Source organism: Scyliorhinus torazame, chromosome 11 (genome assembly GCF_047496885.1).
Source record: "Scyliorhinus torazame isolate Kashiwa2021f chromosome 11, sScyTor2.1, whole genome shotgun sequence".
NCBI lineage: Eukaryota > Metazoa > Chordata > Chondrichthyes > Carcharhiniformes > Scyliorhinidae > Scyliorhinus > Scyliorhinus torazame.
Genome location: NC_092717.1, coordinates 106,753,287 through 106,773,162, shown reverse-complemented (window position 1 = coordinate 106,773,162; position 19,876 = coordinate 106,753,287). Strand labels below are relative to the sequence as shown.

At 46.1% G+C, this 19,876-nt stretch overlaps 1 protein-coding gene across 1 annotated transcript in view; it reads left to right on the top strand.

The window, feature by feature from the left end:
• Window positions 1-592: 592 nt before the first annotated feature.
• xkr9 (XK, Kell blood group complex subunit-related family, member 9) overlaps window positions 593-19,876 on the top strand; it is a 43,755-nt gene continuing 24,471 nt past the window's right edge. Inside the window, exon 1 of the mRNA XM_072467583.1 lies at window positions 593-1,120. Within this exon, the coding sequence (XP_072323684.1) occupies window positions 822-1,120 (299 nt within the window). The 5' untranslated portion in view covers window positions 593-821. The remainder of the gene's footprint in view (window positions 1,121-19,876) is intronic.

The following is a 19,876-nucleotide window of genomic DNA, read 5'->3' as shown; positions in this document are numbered from 1 at the left end:
CATTACAGTTATGTGCCATCAACAGCTGGATTTCTCCTTTAGATTCTCATGTACATGCTTTCCTGCAATACAATTGGAGGAATATTAGTTGGGCTCTGGGCACCATTTAAGTGGCACAGCCTTTCGCATGCCAGCCTGGCAGAGCGGATCTCCCGCTTATTACAGAATCGTCTGACTTTCACAACATTTCTTTCATGTTGTGAGACTTCTTACTGTGCCCACCCCTGTCCAGCGCCGGCATCTCCACATCAGGAAAACCAGGCGGGAGCTGATCTGCCGGATTGCTGCCACAGGCACTGAAAACGAAAATGAACTTCCTTCTTGTTTTCAGGAAATGGACAGAACGCGAATTGAGGTCGCAATCCGCGTTTCATTTTTGGAATTGTTGGTTGACTTTTTCAAGTTACAGCCACATTGCATCGTCGACGAAACGACATCATAAAATGGTCAGAAGACCGATTGCACATGAATGAAAAGTCTGGGATTGAGCAATGTGCAATCTGACTACATGTCAGTCTTATTGGACGGAAGGGGGAGGAGACGGAAAGTTGGCCTCTGGCCACGCTCTCAGGCGCTTCTCAGAGGGACTTCGCTCCTCAGTCATTTGCATTATTTGACAGCCAATTTCTCCTCGAAATCACATGATGACTGACAGGTTTTCACCCAGATAACAACATGCATTTAACATTGGATTAATTTCGAGTGACGTTCCCTGGCTACATTGAAAAGTGAAAGAAAAAGTCAGCCTCACTCAAGTTGGGAATTTAACAGCAGCTCAACAAGTCGCTATGGTTTGACTGTGAGAAGGATTGCAGCTCACAATGACAAGTCCGGGAGAGTTCACCAAGCTCGATTTTCTATTGACCCTAGCTGGATTCGTATTGTACCTGGTAGACATTACGACCGACGTATGGGTCGCTGCATTGTATTTTTCAGAAGGATGTTTTATTTGGTGTGCGCTAGTTGTGACGGTGACACTGATTTCTGCAACGATACTTCAGAGCTTCAGCTGGTCTTGGTATAAAGATGACGAGGAAAGAATGGACTGTCCCCACAACCAAGCCTGCAAAAATGCTGGTCTCTGTGTGATGCATATCTTTCAGATGGGGATGCCCCTGAGGTAGGTGCCTTCAGTTCACTTCCATCCATGGGTGGCACGGTGGCACAGTGGTTAGCACTGCTGTCTCACAGCTCCAGGGTCCTGGGTTCATTTCCGGCCTTGGGTGACTGTCGATATGGAGTTTGCACGTTCTCCCCGTGTCTGTGTGGATTTCCTCCGGGTGCTCTGGTTTCTTCCCACAGTCCAAAGATGTGCAGGTTAGCTGGATTGGCCAGGCTAAATTGCCCCCTAGTGTCCAAAAGGATAGGTGGGGTTATTGAGTTCCGGGGATAGGGTGGAGACAAGGGCTAAAGTAGGGTGCGCTTTCCAAGGGCTGGTGCAGGCTCGATGGGCTGAATGGCCTCCTTCTGCATTATAAATTTCTTAGTTCTTAAGACCTTACCAGTCCTTTGGGAGGCAGAAAAGCTGTCAAAATGGATAATGGCACAGGATGGCATGCCTGATTATGCCCCCATGTCTTTTATGCCATCAGCAGGAAAGCTGGCAGATCGACCCCCACACTTATGTGACCAAATAAGGGCCACTTCCCATCTCTGTGGGAACTTTGAGTTCATTGGGAGGGCCCACTGCCATTTGGGGAGACCGCCAAGTAAACCCTGTTGGCCTCTCAGAAGGCTCAGGAGATTGGGACCTTCCTTTTTGATCTCTCCTTAGCTCCTAGAATGGCCTCCGGTGGCAGTGGCCGCTGTGTGGAAACACTGGTGCTTGCCCTCACCTTGCCCTTTGCCCCTTGATTGCTGCATGCCTTATTGGCTCTGATGTTCCCAGACCCCCCTTACCTAATTTAGAGGCTGCACGGCCCTTGATGCACCCTTATCCTACAGGTGCAGCCCTACCAATGGCCAGCCCTCCTAAGGGTGCTGTTGAGCTGCAGGTCCGCAGGTCCTTTAATTGGGCAAACAGCTCTTGGGGTCAAGGATAGAGGTCCTGGTGGCAGCCACAATTGACTGGCGCTGGCAAATGTGACCCCTGGTCATCCTGTCCATCAAAGTAGGGTCACCTCTTACTTTTGGGCAACATGACTCATGCAACTTGACAAAAATTTCACACAAATGTATTCACGCAACTACTGCAAATAGTCCAGAACCTATAATAATATAATAATCTTTATTGTCACAAGTAGGCTTACATTAACACTGCAATGAAGTTACTGTGAAAAGCCCCTAATCGCCACATTTCGGTGCCTGTTTGGGTACACTGGGAGAATTCAGAATGTCCAAATTACCTAACAGCACGTCTTTCGGGACTTGTGGGAGGAAACTGGAGCACCCGGAGGAAACCCACGCAGACACGAGGAGACTGTGCAGACTCCGCACAGACAGTGACCCAAGCCGGGAATCGAACCTGGGACCCTGGTGCTGTGAAGCAACAGTGCTAACCACTGTGTTACCGTGTCGCCCATTACTATCTACAGGAGTACATAGATGCTGCCAATGTGGGATTATTTAATTAGAGAATCAAATGGGATCAGCTTGTTTCAGTGCAACCTGGAGCAACGTATCTGGGCTACGATCAATTGTACATTTGTTGAAAATGTCAAATTTTCCTCCCTCCTCCCACCCTTCATCTCACCCCATCAACATATTCCTCTCTTTATTTCTCCTTCGTTTCTTTATCTTGACTTGTCTGTAACGTGTCTATGTTATTCACAGTAACTTCATTGCAGTGTTAACGTAAGCCTACTTGTGACACTAATCAAGATTTTTATTATTCGTCTCAGCTATTCTTGGGAGAGTAAGTTCCACATTTTAACCACTCTAAATAAAGGACATTCTCTTGAATTACCCGAACAGGCACCGGAATGTGGCGACTAGGGGCTTTTCACAGTAACTTCATTGAAGTGTTAATGTAAACCTACCTGTGACAATAAGGATTATTATTATTATAATAATTGGGCTTTTCTCTGAACATGGAACATTTTTTTGTAATATTCAGCAACATTTGAGTCTGTATTGACTGTGTGGCACCTGAAGCAGTGAAGATGTCTCTGGAAGGCAATCCAGGCAGTAAAGTGTTAATGATTGCTTTTGGCAAATATCTTGCACTCAGACCTCATGTCATTGAAATTGGACCTCATAAGTGAATGAGAGCACAGTGGGCTAAACAGCTGGCTTGTAATGCAGAACAAGGCCAGCAGCAGGGTTCAATTCCTGTACCTGCCTCCCCGAACAGGCGCCGGAATGTGGCGACTAGGGGCTTTTCACAGTAACTTCATTGAAGCCTACTCGTGACAACAAGCAATTATTATTATTATATCTACATTTGCTAATTGGAGACAACTCATCAATGCAGGTCCACTGAGAATCAGTGGAGTATCCTCACTTTAAGTAGTCAAAATGGAGTTACAACCTTGTAAAATTTAAAGCTCTCTTTTGCACTGAACTGAGATATCTATTTAAAGTGATGTTGCTTCACACCAGAGCAAAGAGGTTGTGTGAGCTGACTCCAGTGGATTACTCCCTCTCCAGCCAATTTCATTCTGGCTCAATTTTAAATCAGGTATTGATTTATTATATATTTAAAGGTTTAATTAAACAAAATCATGTTGCACTAATGTAACGTATTGTAAATGTCGCCAAAATGTGGATGTCATTGCATTAATATTCACTATTTGCATTGGCATTTCGGATTGCTTGAAGCTGATGTGGTCTAGTGATGTAATTGTTGGAAGGTAATTTTACAGCAGCTTGTTGAAAGAATAAGTCATCACAGTTACAGTATAGGCCAGGGTTGGCCAGTAGTATAGGCTGGACAGTCACTTACCAAGTTGAAAGCCGTTCATGTAATATCAATTATGTTAAGAACAGCTATTTAAATATTAAATATGTATAAGACCATTCTTTGTTGAATATTCAGCATTCAACATCTACCTTTCTCTTCTTTGATGAGATCATTCCCTAATTTAGGTGAGGGTGTGAGGAATCTGGTCAGATTTTGCAAACATAGTCACAACAGAATCAATGAACGGCAACAAGGCCCAAATTACACACACATGCTACATCACCGAGATATGCCTTTATTAATATGCGCAGTGGTAATATATATATTATATATATTCCTTTTTGTTTTTCTTGTTGCTAGACCAGTGGTCCTCAAAGGTTTTGGTTGAAGAATCTCTTTGCAAATAGATTAATAATCATGGATCCCCCATCTCATAGGCATAAGGTTTTACAGCACAGCAAGAGGCCTTTTGGCCCATCGTGTCTGCGCTGGCCATCAAGCACCTATCTATTCTAATCCCATTACATTGTAATTGAAAGGCTAATGGAATGCTGGTTTATCTCAAGGGGACTTGAATATTCTTCTTCTTGGACAGTTCCTGAGGACCGAGAATGACTTTCTTCCACTCCAGGGTTGTAGTTCCTGAGGTGACTAAAAAATCCAAAGCTGGCTCAACACACTCTGCCACAGGTGGGGCGGGTAGTGCTTGTTGAGGCGGTTTGGTGGTGTGCTCGGATTTTGGCATGCTCCTTCCACTGTTTGCTTCTGTCCTCCACCTGGGCCTGTAGGAGATGTCTGAAATGGTTGCCGCCTTTACCGATAGTTCTTCTCCAATTTGGACAGTCTCACACAAGAGATTACAACATACCAATGGAATGTTGCATTTTTTTCAGGGAAGCTTTGAGGATGTCCCTGAAATATTTCCTCTGCCCACTTGGTAATCACTTTCCGTGATGAAGCTGACAATAGACAGCTTGTTTTCTGAATCTTATGTCAGGCATGTGGATGATGTGCCCACCCAATGTAAGCGATTATTCATAACCAGTGCTTTGATATTGGGACGTTGACTTGAGAGGGACACTGCTATTGGAGTGCCAATCCTGTCATTGAATTTGGAGGATTTTGCTAAGGTATCACTGGTAATATCTCTTCAGGCATTTAAGGTATCTGCTGTATGTTGTCCACCTCTCTGACACAAACAGGAGAGCAGGAAGCACTACAACCCTGTAGATCATGAGATTGATCTTTTCCACAGATGACTGAAACTGCGTTGTCACACTGGAAGCAATGTTAACTCTTATCATCAATGTCTGCCCTCACTGAGAGGAGGCTCCCAAGGTATGAGAAATGATCAACATTGCCCAATGGTTCACCATGGATGTTAAGGGGGTGTACTGTGCAGAGGGAGAAGGCTAGTAGAAGACCCTTGCCTTCTGGATGTTTAGCCTAAGGCCCATTCTTTCATACGCCATTGTTAATGCATCAACAATAGTTTGGAGCTCGGCCTCTAAATGTGTGCTTATGCATGTGTTGCTAGCGTAGTTTAGCAGCGTTTGAGATGTGATGAAATACAATAGCTATACAGCAAAAATATATGACAATGACAAGTAGTGAGTACCGGGCCAGATCAGGCAGGATGGTTGGCAGGCACAATCAGCTCTTTTTTTCCTTCTTCCATTTTATTCTTGGTGCCTGAACACTTCTCAATTTCTCATTCCCTTCATGAGTGTTGGACCCGAGTCTTTTAAAAAAAAATCTTTTCCACCACCTACTATACTTATCCCTCCCAAAGTGTCTTAATTTATACCCTTTATTAGGGGTGAAGTTGGATAGATTATTGACAAGGCATTTTCATTCAATAATGATTTCAAAATAGTCTATATATGGTGGGTTCTGTGTCTAAATCCAATCGTTAAAGCCATTTACCTGTCATTGGCTTCTTGAGACCTCAGACCTATCTTCTGGCCTTGATCAGACACTCTTACTTCATCTTTTCCTTCTCACAGTGTGATGAAATCTGTGTTTTTTGAATGTTTTGGCTGTGTGTGTTTTAGATGTGGAACTAGGTTAATTTTGCACCTGTGGGGAGTGACCCTTGGTTGACTGTTGTAACACTTAATGTACAAATGTACCAAGGGTTGATACATTCAACTCTACCTAAGAGCAGGCCCAGGGTTTGGAACCCCGTTGGGGGATATTAACAGGACAGATCAGTTGGTTGGGAGCAGACCGAGAGAAAGGTTGGTTCCATGCAGCTGAAGTGCTGCCAATAGCTGCATGCCGCTGAGGGGACTGGGGCTCAGTGAAGCCCTGGGAGCCAGTAGTCTTCTGCTCAGAGCAGCTGGAGTGCTGGGACTGTGCCAGTGACTCGTTGGTTGGTCTGTGAAGCTGGCAGCTGGAGAAATGCACAGACTGTAAGCCACAGTTGTTCGCAAGAGAGGTCGAATTGTGCGAGGGAAGTGGGAAATTGTTGAGGCAGTATGAGTTGGAGCAGTTTTTGAGGTAAATCAGAGGCTAGAGTGAGAAGAGCTGAAATCTCTCTGGTGGAAGAGTTTTAAAGAATGCTTGCAACTCACTGACATCTGGGTAGGTTGCTGAGAAATTTGATGAACCTGTCGTTTGTGTCGGCCATTTAATGTGCAGTTTGGGTGTGCACGACAACAGTTTGATTCATGTTTACCTCATATTAATTCTGTAAGTCAGAGTATAAGATAAAGCAGCGACTGTTTTGTTGATTATTGTTAAGTAAAATTTCTTCTGTTTGTTGAAAACTGTGAAAACTTATGGCTACATTCTCCTAGTAAATAACTGGGATTTCAAATTTTGTCGACTTTTACAAAAAAGGTTACTGGCCCCTAATTGGATTGTAACAAAATTTTGGGGGTCTTAACTAGGATCGTAACAAATTTGAGGGCCACATCAGGGATCGTAATAACATTTTCGGGGTCTGGTCTGGGACCGTAACAACATCTCAAGCAGTTCTTCCTGACCAGTTTCACCATCCAGTAACATTTCGTCTCCAGTAGAATTTACCAAAATTCACTAGACTGTGGGGTGGTCCCGCCGGATTGGAAATTAGCAAACGTGACACCACTGTTTAAAAAAGGAGGTAGGCAGAAAGCGGGTAATTATAGGCCAGTTAGCTTAACTTTGGTAGTAGGGAAGATACTGGAATCTATCATCAAGGAAGAAATAGCAAGGCATCTGGATGGAAATTGTCCCATTGGGCAGACACAGCATGGGTTCATAAAGGGCAGGTCGTGCCTAACTAATTTAATGGAATTTTTTTGAGGACATTACCAGCGCAGCAGACAACGGGAAGCCAATGGATGTGGTATATCTGGATTTCCAGAAAGCTTTTGACAAGGTGCCACACAACAGGTTGCTGCAAAAGATAATGATGCATGGTGTTAAGGGTAAAGTAGTAGCATCGATAGAGGATTGGTTAATTAATAGAAAGCAAAAAGTGGGTATTAATGTGTGTTTCTCTGATTGGCAATTGGTAGCTAGTGGTAGCTAATTTACATAGATGATTTGGAGTTGGGGACCAAGTGCATATGTCCAAGTTTGCAGACAACACTAAGATGAGTGGTAAGCAAAAAGTGCAGAGGATACTGGAAATCTGCAGAGGGATATGGATTGTTTAAGTGAATGGGCTAGGGTCTGGCAGATGGAATACAATATTGACAAATGTGAGGTTATCCATTTTGGTAGGAATAACAGCAAAAGGGATTATTATTTAAATATTAAAACATGCTGCTGTGTGGAGGAACCTGGGTGCCCTATAGGGCGCATGAGTCGCAAAAAGTTGGTTTACAGGTGCAACAGGTGATTAAGAAGGCAAATGGAATTTTGTCCTTCATTGCTAGAGGGGTGGAGTTTAAGACTAGGGAGGTTATGCTGCAACTGTATAAGGTGTTAATGAGGCCACACCTGGAGTATTGTGTTCAGTTTTGGTCTCCTGACCTGAGAAAGGACATACTGGCACTGGTGGGTTTGCAGAGGAGATTCACTAGGTTAATTCCAGAGTTGAGGGGGTTGGATTATGAGGAGAGGTTGAGTAGACGTTGGAATTTAGAAGGATGCGGGGTGGGGGGGGATCTTATAGAAACATATAAAATTATGAAGGGAATAGATAGGATCGATGCGGGGTGGTTGTTTCCATGGCGGGTGAAAGCAGAACTAGGGGGCATAGCCTCAACATAGGGGGAAGTAGATTTAGGACTGAGCTTAGGAGGAACCTCTTCACCTAGAGGGTTGTGAATCTATGGAATTCCCTGTCCAGTGAAGCAGTTGAGGCTCCTTCATTAAATGTTTTCAAGGTAAAGATAGATAGTTTTTTGAAGAATAAAGGGTTGTTGTGTTTGGGCGGGAAAGTGGAGCTGAGTCCACAAAAGATCAGCCATGATCTCATTGAATGACGGAGCAGGCTCGAAGATGGCCTACTCCAGCTCCTAGTTCTTATGTTCTTATGTATCAAACCAACTGTAAAGTTTAGTTATCTGTATCTATTCCGTTATTAGTTATTTATGAGAAAGGCTGTTCCTAAGACTTATTAACAGGTTGTTCATAATGGCCATTTAAGTTCAGCTGTTCTTATTCCTTACAAGGCAGTTGGACCATGCTGCTGTTCACTCAAGTAACTTTTGTTCCACATCCACTCACTAATGAGCTCACAGAATTCAGCATGCATCGTAATCAAGCAAGGATAAATGAAAAGCCTAATATAGCTAAGTATCCAATATTTACTCTCATGCCAGGCCTCATCTGTCCATGGACCCTCTTTCGGGTTAAGTGCTTCTGTCATCATCATTCCACTTGCTTTTTAAAAAAATGGAAATGGAATCATAAACAATTTCCAGTAAAATAAAACTAACAGCACTAACCTATTCCTTTACCTGTTTTGAGCTGGTTATTTGTACAGATAGAATCCTAGAATTTACAGTGCAGAAGGAGGCCATTCGACCCATCGAGTCTACCCCAGCTTTTGGAAATAGCACTCTACCCAAGCCCATGCTTCCACTCCATCCCCGTAACCCTACCCAACCCTTTGGGCAGTAAGGGGTAATTTAGCATGACCATTCCACCTAACCCGCACATCTTTGGACTGTGGAAGGAAACCGGACCACCCGGAGTAAACCCATGCAGACACGGGGAGAACTTGCAAACTCCACACAGCACAGACAGTCACCTGAGGCCGGCATTGAACCCAGGTACGCAGAGCTATGAGCAGGCAGTGCTAACCACTTTGCCACCATGTCGCCCCTAGATATGTCAACTATATAGTACAGTAAGAAGTCTTACAACACCAGGTTAAAGTCCAACAGATTTGTTTCAAACACTAGCTTTCGGAGCACTGCTCCTTCCTCAGGTGTTGTAAGACTTCTTACTGTGCTCACCCAAGTCCAACGCTGGCATCTTCACATCATAACTATATAGTGGCTACAGGGATGGTGCAGGCAGGAGGGATTCAGATTTCTGGATAACTGGGGCTCTTTCTGGGGAAGGTGGGACCTCTACAGACAGGATGGTCTACATCTGAACCTGAGGGGCACAAATATCCTGGAGGAAGATTTGTTAGTGCTCTTTGGGGGGGTTTAAACTAATGCAGCAGGGGCATGGGAACCTGGATTGTAGTTTTAGGGTATGGGAGAATGAGAGTATAGAGGTCAGGAGCACAGATTTGACGTCGCAGGAGGGGGCCAGTGTTCAGGGAGGTGGTTTGAAGTGTGTCTACTTCAATGCCAGGAGTATACGAAATAAGGTAGGGGAACTGGCAGCATGGGTTGGTACCTGGGACTTCGATGTTGTGGCCATTTCGGAGACATGGATAGAGCAGGGACAGGAATGGATGTTGCAGGTTCCGGGGTTTAGGTGTTTTAGTAAGCTCAGAGAAGGAGGCAAAAGAGGGGGAGGTGTGGCGCTGCTAGTCAAGAGCAGTATTACGGTGGCGGAGAGGATGCTAGATGGGGACTCATCTTCCGAGGTAGTATGGGCTGAGGTTAGAAACAGGAAAGGAGAGGTCACCCTGTTGGGAGTTTTCTATAGGCCTCCAAATAGTTCTAGGGATGTAGAGGAAAGGATGGCGAGGATGATCCTGGATAAGAGCGAAAGTAACAGGGTAGTTATCATGGGAGACTTTAACTTTCCAAATATTGACTGGAAAAGATATAGTTCGAGTACATTAGATGGGTCGTTTTTTGTACAGTGTGTGCAGGAGGGTTTCCTGACACAATATGTTGACAGGCCAACAAGTGGCGAGGCCACGTTGGATTTGGTTTTGGGTAATGAACCAGGCCAGGTGTTGGATTTGGAGGTAGGAGAGCACTTTGGGGACAGTGACCACAATTCGGTGACGTTTACGTTAATGTTGGAAAGGGATAAGTATACACCGCAGGGCAAGAGTTATAGCTGGGGGAAGGACAATTATGATGCTATTAGACGTGACTTGGAGGGGATAGGTTGGAGAAGTAGGCTGCAAGTGTCGGGCACACTGGATAAGTGGAGCTTGTTCAAGGATCAGCTACTGCGTGTTCTTGATAAGTATGTACCGGAGGCAGGGAGGAAGGCGTAGAGCGAGGGAACCGTGGTTTACCAAAGAAGTGGAATCTCTTGTTAAGAGGAAGAAGGAGGCCTATGTGAAGATGAGGTGTGAAGTTTCAGTTGGGGCGATGGATAGTTACAAGGTAGCGAGGAAGGATCTAAAGAGAGAGCTAAGATGAGCAAGGAGGGGACATGAGAAGTATTTGGCAGGTAGGATCAAGGAAAACCCAAAAGCTTTCTATAGGTATGTCAGGAATAAGCGGATGACTAGGGAAAGAGTAGGACCAGTCAAGGACAGGGATGGGAAGTTGTGTGTGGAGTCTGAAGAGATAGGCGAGATACTAAATGAATATTTTTTGTCAGTATTCACTCAGGAAAAAGATAATGTTGTGGAGGAGAATGCTGAGACCCAGGCTATTAGAATAGATGGCATTGAGGTACATAGGGAAGAGGTGTTGGCAATTCTGGACAGGCTGAAAATAGATAAGTCCCCGGGGCCTGATGGGATTTATCCTAGGATTCTCTGGGAGGCCAGGGAAGAGATTGCTGGACCTTTGGCTTTGATTTTTATGTCATCATTGGCTACAGGAATAGTGCCAGAGGACTGGAGGATAGCAAATGTGGTCCCTTTGTTCAAGAAGGGGAGCAGAGACAATCCCGGCAACTATAGACCGGTGAGCCTCACATCTGTAGTGGGTAAAGTCTTGGAGGGGATTATAAGAGACAAGATTTATAATCATCTAGATAGGAATACTATGATTACGGATAGTCAGCATGGCTTTGTGAAGGGTAGGTCATGCCTCACAAACCTTATCGAGTTCTTTGAGAAGGTAACTGAACAGGTAGACGAGGGTAGAGCAGTTGATGTGGTGTATATGGATTTCAGTAAAGCGTTTGATAAGGTTCCCCACGGTAGGCTATTGCAGAAAATACGGAGGCTGGGGATTGAGGGTGATTTAGAGATGTGGATCAGAAATTGGCTAGCTGAAAGAAGACAGAGGGTGGTGGTTGATGGGAAATGTTCAGAATGGAGTTCAGTTACAAGTGGAGTACCACAAGGATCTGTTCTGTTGCTGTTTGTCATTTTTATCAATGACCTAGAGGAAGGCGCAGAAGGGTGGGTGAGTAAATTTGCAGACGACACTAAAGTCGGTGGTGTTGTCGACAGTGTGGAAGGATGTAGCAGGTTACAGAGGGACATAGATAAGCTGCAGAGCTGGGCTGAGAGGTGGCAAATGGAGTTTAATGTAGAGAAGTGTGAGGTGATTCACTTTGGAAGGAATAACAGGAATGCGGAATATTTGGCTAATGGTAAAGTTCTTGGAAGTGTGGATGAGCAGAGGGATGTCCATGTACATAGATCCTTGAAAGTTGCCACCCAGGTTGATAGGGTTGTGAAGAAGGCCTATGGAGTGTTGGCCTTTATTGGTAGAGGGATTGAGTTCCGGAGTCAGGAGGTCATGTCGCAGCTGTACAAAACTCTGGTACGGCCGCATTTGGAGTATTGCGTACAGTTCTGGTCACCGCATTATCGGAAGGACGTGGAGGCTTTGGAGCGGGTGCAGAGGAGATTTACCAGGATGTTGCCTGGTATGGAGGGAAAATCTTATGAGGAAAGGCTGATGGACTTGAGGTTGTTTTCGTTGGAGAGAAGAAGGTTAAGAGGAGACTTAATGGAGGCATACAAAATGATCAGGGGGTTAGATAGGGTGGACAGTGAGAGCCTTCTCCCGCGGATGGAAATGGCTGGCACGAGGGGACATAGCTTTAAACTGAGGGGTAATAGATACAGGACAGAGGTCAGAGGTAGGTTCTTTACGCAAAGAGTGGTGAGGCCGTGGAATGCCCTACCTGCAACAGTAGTGAACTCGCCAACATTGAGGGCATTTAAAAGTTTATTGGATCAGCGTATTGATGATAATGGCATAGTGTAGGTTAGATGGCTTTTGTTTCGGTGCAACAGCGTGGGCCGAAGGGCCTGTACTGTGCTGTATCGTTCTATGTTCTATGTTCTATAGTAGGCATATAATTAATTTCTAACACATCCCAATACCTGTGTTTTTACATTGCGTATGAGGATGCTAAACTGACTAGCTGTGTATAGAACAAATTATTGAGGCCAGTTGTATTAATAAATGATTGGTGAACTCACTTGGAAGCTAATTTTAAACCATAGTGAGTAATAAGTTAACTTGTTACAACATGCTAATAATGAGTGAGCTGAGGAGATCATATTTCAAAATAAGCATGTTAGAATATAAAGTGTTTATTAATATTTCATATGGTTGTACCCATTATAAATTTGCTCGGAGTTTTACCACAATATACAACTCATCCAAATATCTCAGCCTATACTGTTATCTCCACTGATGCCATTATCACCAAGTTACACTGAGCTCCAATCATGTGATTGTTAAGATACTTATCCTTGTCTTCAAACTATTCATGGCCTCATCATGCCCTACTGCAGCAAACTCTACCAGCCCAACAGCCTTGCACACAATCACCATTCCTTATTTACCACTCTCTCTGTTCCTTCTTCCACTATGCCTTTTGTTTATTGGAACTTTCTCTCCCAGCACCTCCACTAAGGCACCTTTACTTGCCTTGAAAACACTCCTTAAGATCCTTCTATTTAACTTAACTTCTTTCTTTTCTCCTCTTGGTTGCTGTCATTTCTTTTTCCACTACCCTTTAAAGTGATGATTCATAACTGTGGTTTGGAGACCTTTGGGAGCCTGTAGAGACTTTCCGGGAGGTGTACGAAGTAATGTGAAACATGAGCCAGGAGGAGGGAGCAGTGTGTGTGACTGTCTACAGGTACAGCGAAGAATGGGCTGTCTGTCTCACTCAGGAGGGGAGCATGGATGGACAGACTCAGTAATGAGAAGCAGGCAATGTTCTCAATAATTTCTCTTTGCTATGTGCAGTCTGTTTATTGCACTGTGTGGTCCCTTTAATACGGCTATTCAACCATGCATGTTTACATCTTATTGGGAACATTGGTTGTGTATGGTCTGTTTGTTATATGGGCAGCACGGTAGCACAGTGGTTAGCATTTTTGCTTCACAGCGCCAAGGACCAGTGTTCGATTCCCGGCTTGGGTCACTGTCTGTGCAGAGTCTGCACGTTCTCTCCGTGTCTGCGTGGGTTTCCTCCAGGTGCTCCGGTTTCCTCCCACAAGTCCCGAAAGACATGCTGTTAGATGAATTGGACATTCTAAATTCTCCCTCAGTGTACCCGAACAGGCGCCATAGTGTGGCGACTAGGGGATTTTCACAATAACTTCATTGCCGTGTTAATGTAAGCCTACTTGTGACACTAATAAAGATTATTATTATTCCCTGTCTGAGAGATTACAGAAAGCTACAAGGCTGTGTATCTGTGCAGCTTCGAAAGAATATTGGAACATCTCACAGATGTGTAAGTTATTGTAAAAACATTATGTAGTAGCGTGGCCCCTTTAGCCGATCACGTGAGCACATGACCGGTTTGGGGCCAATCCCACAGGAGCGCATAAACCCTGGCCAATGGGAGTTTGCGTGGGGCAGTATGGACCAGGGAGCTGAACCGTAAAGACCTGTTCCGTGCCTGCTATCTATCCGCCTTTGATCAATAAGCCTCTTTACTACTGGAAGCCTTCAGAGTATCAGTGCAAACACATCGGCGGGGAGGAAAATAAATTTGATTGCAGCCAACAGATGTTGTGAATCAAGGTGGAGAGAGGGGGGTAAACCGAGAAGTTCCATCAAGAGTCAGAATGATTCAAACTGTGAATGAAAAGGTCCATCATTGAGTAAACCAGACCCAAGGGGTTGAGTCAAGGAGTCAGTACATCGAACGGTTCAGTTTCTTCATTGTTGCGAACAAGATCACTGGTGAGCCATTGGCCATTGCAGGTACCACCATGACTTTGGTGGTTTATGGTCACCAATCAGCATGCCTCCCGCTTATTGTGGACAGGGGACAAGGCCCCAGTTTGTTGGGCTGTGATTGGTTGAGCCATTTACAGTTACATTGGCAGCGCAACCTCCAGATGGGATCCAGGGGCCTAAGCGAAGTTTTGGGCAAGGGGCCCGAAGTATTTCAACCCACCCAGTCTACCTTACTGGGTACTCTACTCAGTTACTGGGTGGACCGCAAAGGCTTATACGGCATAGCCATTCAGCAGGCCCCACCCCGACGGACTGCTCAGCACTTTGTTCATTTTTAGGACTTGTTAACTATTACAGTAAGTTCATCCCAAATCTTGCGACCGTGTTGGCCCCCTTTACACCTCCTTTTGAAGGACAATCAAGCACGGTCACGGGGGAAGCTGCAGGAAACAGCTTTTCTGCAGGTGAAGTGGCAGTTATCATCTTCCAGGTTACTGACCCACTACGATCCTGCCAAACCCTTACTCGTCACATGCGATTCATTCCAAATGCCTTATTGTATTCCGTTCTGTCACATTGTCAGGAAATATGTCAACCACCTGAGAAGTCGACGAGTGGTGACCCCCAGCGTGGAATTGACAAGTCCAGTGAGCACCGTGAATATTCCTGTAACTAGGTCCAGCCAAGGGGGTCCCACATCTGTTCAACCAGCTGCATCTGTCGAAGCTGGTGAGTCTAGTTCTCGTATTATGGAATTGGTCCTGCCTGAGGTGGCATCGTCTGTGGACCACACGGTCACCCAAAGGGGTGCTGAGCCTGTGGTGTGGCTATGGAGGTCCGGGAGGACCCAGAGAGCTCCAGACTGATTAACCTTTTGATGTTTGATGAACTCTTACCTCGGCTGTCCCTGTTAACAATTGTGACTTTTGCTCATAGTTATGGGGAAATGTATTAAGAGACTTAAGGAGGAAGGCACGTGGCAGCATGGTCCCTTTAAGGGAGCAAGATTCACTGACCACATGACCGGCATGGGGCCAATCGTACAGGAGCGCGCACAGTCGGCCAATGGGGAGTTTGCACGGAACCCTGGGAGCTGGACCCTAGGCAATGTGGACCAGGGAGCCGAGAGTAAAGACTTGTGTATAGTGTTCTGTGCCTGTTATCTCACTGCCTTTTGCCTTGCATCAATAAACTCCTTTTGTTTACTACTGGAAGCCTCGAGCCCCCACACATTACTAAAACACATTTTAAATGCAGCATTTTTATATTATGAATATAATGTAGTTTTACCATTTAGATGGGCGGTCCATAGCTACTAATACATTTTTTACGGTCATGTAACCAAAAAGCTTTGAGAAAGACTGCTTCAGAGCACTCTGAGAATTCTCTCTATATGCGAGGACCACTGTAGCAAGGCAAGTTGTTACGTTGTAAACAACATAGGAAAATACATATTTAGCAACATTCAATTACAGAATTTAATAGGCAAATAAAAGCACTTTCAAATGTATTCAGTTATTCTTACAGTTCATATTTACTATGCTCATCTGAAAAGCTGCGCCAGCACTAATTTTTAAATGTAGCTTTAATTTACCAAATAAAGTATGCATGTAATGTTAAATTTAAGATGTAGCCTTAATAAGTTTGGGCGTGCCTACATTTGTTGCAACAAAATAGGGAAATTCTGAGGGAAAATAAAATTTCAGTTTGATATTTTGAAGCCACCTTGCTCTTGGAAGTCCCTTCACAGGGAATTTGTGGCAATAGTTGGATTGTTATCAGCTGGCTAGAGAGTTGGCAAGAGACATGTGTTGCCCCCTTTGGGGAAGACCACTGAATTATGAGGCAAGTAACAGGTCATCGGCAGGCCTTGCATTGGGTCGGAAGCCCGGGGATGAGAAGTCCCACACACTAAGAGCTACTGGCCAATCAGAGATTGCCAACTCTTTTGTTCAGGAGTGCCCCTAAGGAGGTGGTGGCTGATGCTGGAATGATACCCACCAGAGGCCCAGTATCGCAGGGTGACTCAATCCAGACGTAAATAGTGGCAATAAGAAATTTTCGAGGGTAGGGGAGAGAGGATGCAGGGGGCCATATCAAGGGCAGGGACTGGCTGTAGTGCCCCCTGTGATGTTCTTTGTTGAGTTTCTCAGGATGGATTAAAGTTGTAGTGTAGCCAAAGAACATCAAGCTATGTTACCAAATAAAGCTAGTTTATTTACTCTACACAAATTATGATTCAAACATGTTACAAGGTATTGACTAATAAATAAGACAATACTATATCTGGGCAGCACGGTAGCATTGTGGATAGCACAATTGCTTCACAGCTCCAGAGTCCCAGGTTCGATTCCGGCTCGGGCCACTGTGAGGAGTCTGCACATCCTCCCCGTGTGTGCGGGGGTTTCCTCCGGGTGCTCCGGTTTCCTCCCACAGTCCAAAGATGTGCAAGTTAGGTGGATTGGCCATGATAAATTGCCCTTAGTGTTGGGTGGGGTTACTGGGTTATGGGGATAGGGTGGCGGTGTTGACCTTGGGTAGGGTGCTCTTTCTGGGAGCCGGTGCAGACTCGATGGGCCGAATAGCCTCCTTCTGCAATGTAAATTCTATGATTATCTATGCCACAGAATTCTATACTAGTGATCTATCTTAACTCACACCTACTCCAAGCTTCTCCTTACTCCATCTTACACCTTCTCCCAGAATCCCAGGAGTCACATTATATTTATATGACTGTTCTGTGGTTCCCTCTAATGGTAAGAAGCATTAACATTAACTTGTTAACTCTTTACATCCCAGTCAATATTCATATCATGACATCTCCCTCTTCCCTACGTCAGGTCCTTTGATCAGACAGTATGGGCGGGATTCTCAAACCCCCCGCCGGGTCGGAGAATCGGCGGGGGGGCGGGGGGGGGGGGGGGGCGGCCTGAATTGCGCCCCGATGCCGGCTGCCAAATTCTCCGGCGCCGGGGCTGTGGCAGGGGTGGGAATCGCACCGCGCCGGTCGGCGGCCGCCCCCCGCGATTCTCCGTCCCGCGAGGGGCCGAGCGGCCACCCGTTTTTGTCCGGTCCCGCCAGCGTAAATCACAACTGGTACTTACCGGCGGGACCTGACCCTGCGGGCGGCTTGCGGAGTCCTCGGAGGGGGGGGGGGGGGCACGGGGGGATCTGGCCCTGGGGGGGCCCCCGCGATGGCCTGGTCCGCGATAGGGCCCACCGATCCGCGGACGGGCCTATGCCGTGGGGGCACTCTTTCCCTCCACGCCGGCCGCTGTGAACCTCCATGATGGCCGGCGCGGAGAAGAAACCCCCTGCGCATGCGCTGGGATTATGCCAGCAGTTCAGCGCATGCGCCAGAACACGCTTGCGCTTCCGCCCATACGCCAACTCGCGCCGGCCAGCGGAGGCCCTACGGCGCTGGTTGGCGTGGCGCCAAACACTCCGGCGCCGGCCTAGCCCCACGAAGGTGCAGAGGATTCCGCACCTTCAGGGCGGCCCGACGTGAGAGTGGTTCACGCCATTCCTCGGCGCCGGTACGGCCCTCCCCGCCGGTGAGCGGAGAATCCCGCCCTATGTCTTTGAATGAGGGACCTTGCCTGGGAGACCACAAGCAATTTGCACAGGCTTGCATGTCATGTTCCTTGTGTGGCAATATGTCTGCTCTATGTTGGTTTCATGTCAGCAGTGACAGGTAGAGACCCTTAATTCGGCATTAACTGCCCACTTAAGAGCCTCAAACAGCAGCTAGGGTGGGAAGGCCATCCATGGGCCATTCTGCCACTGATTTGATCAAGGTGGAAGGAGCAAGGTGGCACGATCCCAACATACACAATAATGATAATAACAGTCAATATTTAATTCCTAATTATTTTAATCTAATTAAATCTCTCAAAACTAGTAAATAACAGAGGTTCAAGATTTGTATCAAATGTAAATTTCTTAAATTAAGTTAAATTGGATTTTATCTCACAGCATTTAACATGGTTAAGAAAATATCCTACTCTATGTTGGTGAACATCAATTGTAAATGAAAATAATAATTGATCAATAGTTTGATATCAGGCATACACAACCAATACTTTTACACAATAAGTGAGGATTTTAGTAATGCCTTATTTATTAATTTGGTTTTATGAGCTGTCAGTACCTCTTTTTTTCTCTGTGAATACATAAGTCTAGAGAGCATGGGCGGGATTCTCTGAGCCCACGCTGGGTCGGAGAATCGCCGGAGGCGCGGGAAATTCTCGCCACGCCACTCCGATGTTGGGCCTCGATTCTCCAGCGACCGTAGAATCGGCGACAACCGCGCCCGCGCGTATGGGGGCCTCTGAAATAGGCCCCCGCAGCGATTCTCCACAGGCGACCGGCCGAACTCAAGCCGAGTTCCGCCGCGTCCCGCCGGCATGGCTCCAACCTGGTACCACCCGGTGGGAGCTCGGACCCGCGGCCACGGTGGACGTCCTGGTGGGGGGGCGGGGGGATATGACTCTGGGGGAGGCCTCCACGGGGTCCAGGCCCGTGATCGGTGGCTTCCGATCGGTGGGCAGCCGCGATCTGGAGGGGGCCTACCTCCTTCCGCACGGCCCGCTGTAAGGTCCCCAACATGTTGCTCTGCACCGGCGCGGAGACGGCAACCATGCGCATGCACCAGCGCGGAGACGGTTGTCGTACGCATGCGCGGACCCGCGCCGGCCGTGCAGGGGTGCCTTTCGGTGCTGGAGCAACGCGCAGTACTCTGGCGCAGTGCTAGCCCCCTGAAGGCCAGGAGGCCCGTTGAAGCCGGCATACATTGGCATACAAGCCGGTGTTTACGCCGACGTCAAATCCCGGCCGATATTTTCTGACTAGCAGCATCCTATATTTTGAGTTTTGTTCGATGTTGAGAGGAAATGGAGATGGTTTCATGTGATCTCTGCTCATTTTGCTCATTTTTACACTATATAGATTTATGATGGGAGTCTCGTTGGGTGTAGGAAACTGGTGCCTGAAGCAGTGGGAACAGCTTGTCAACATGCAAATCATTTTCTGATATCACGTTGGTCACACAAATTCTTAATGTGAGGCTGCATACACTGAGTGATCTCTCCAACCATATAAATTGGGAGTCCACTATTGCAAGAGATACCAAATTCACAGTGCCCCGAAAGAAACTTTTAAAACAATTTTCAGGATATTTCTGTAATTTCTTTCTTGCTTATTCCCTGCTGCTACCGCTTGGGTTTTCCGGACTCTTGTGGTTATTGTGGCCTTTATTCGAACAGCTGCAACGTTGCCGCAATAGTTTTATCTCTTGTAATATTGTTCATGGTCTTTGTTAAACCTATTTGAAGCAAGGTTTACCATCATGCTGTTGGTGACAAGTTTGGTTCGAGCATGCGTAACCAGTAAATTGAAGGTGGTCTGATTTGTACAGATGAAAATGTTGAATTAGTTTAAAGAATTCTTTCAATATTGTATGAAGTTTTATGAGTTGATTCACTAGAGTATTGGCAATGGGTGTTACCGACTGTTCCTATGCTCGGAGCAAATAGCTGCGAAGCATTTCAGTATTGATTTACTTAATTGTGTCATGACTCAACTCAAACGTTCATTCGAACACGTCAGGTAATAACAG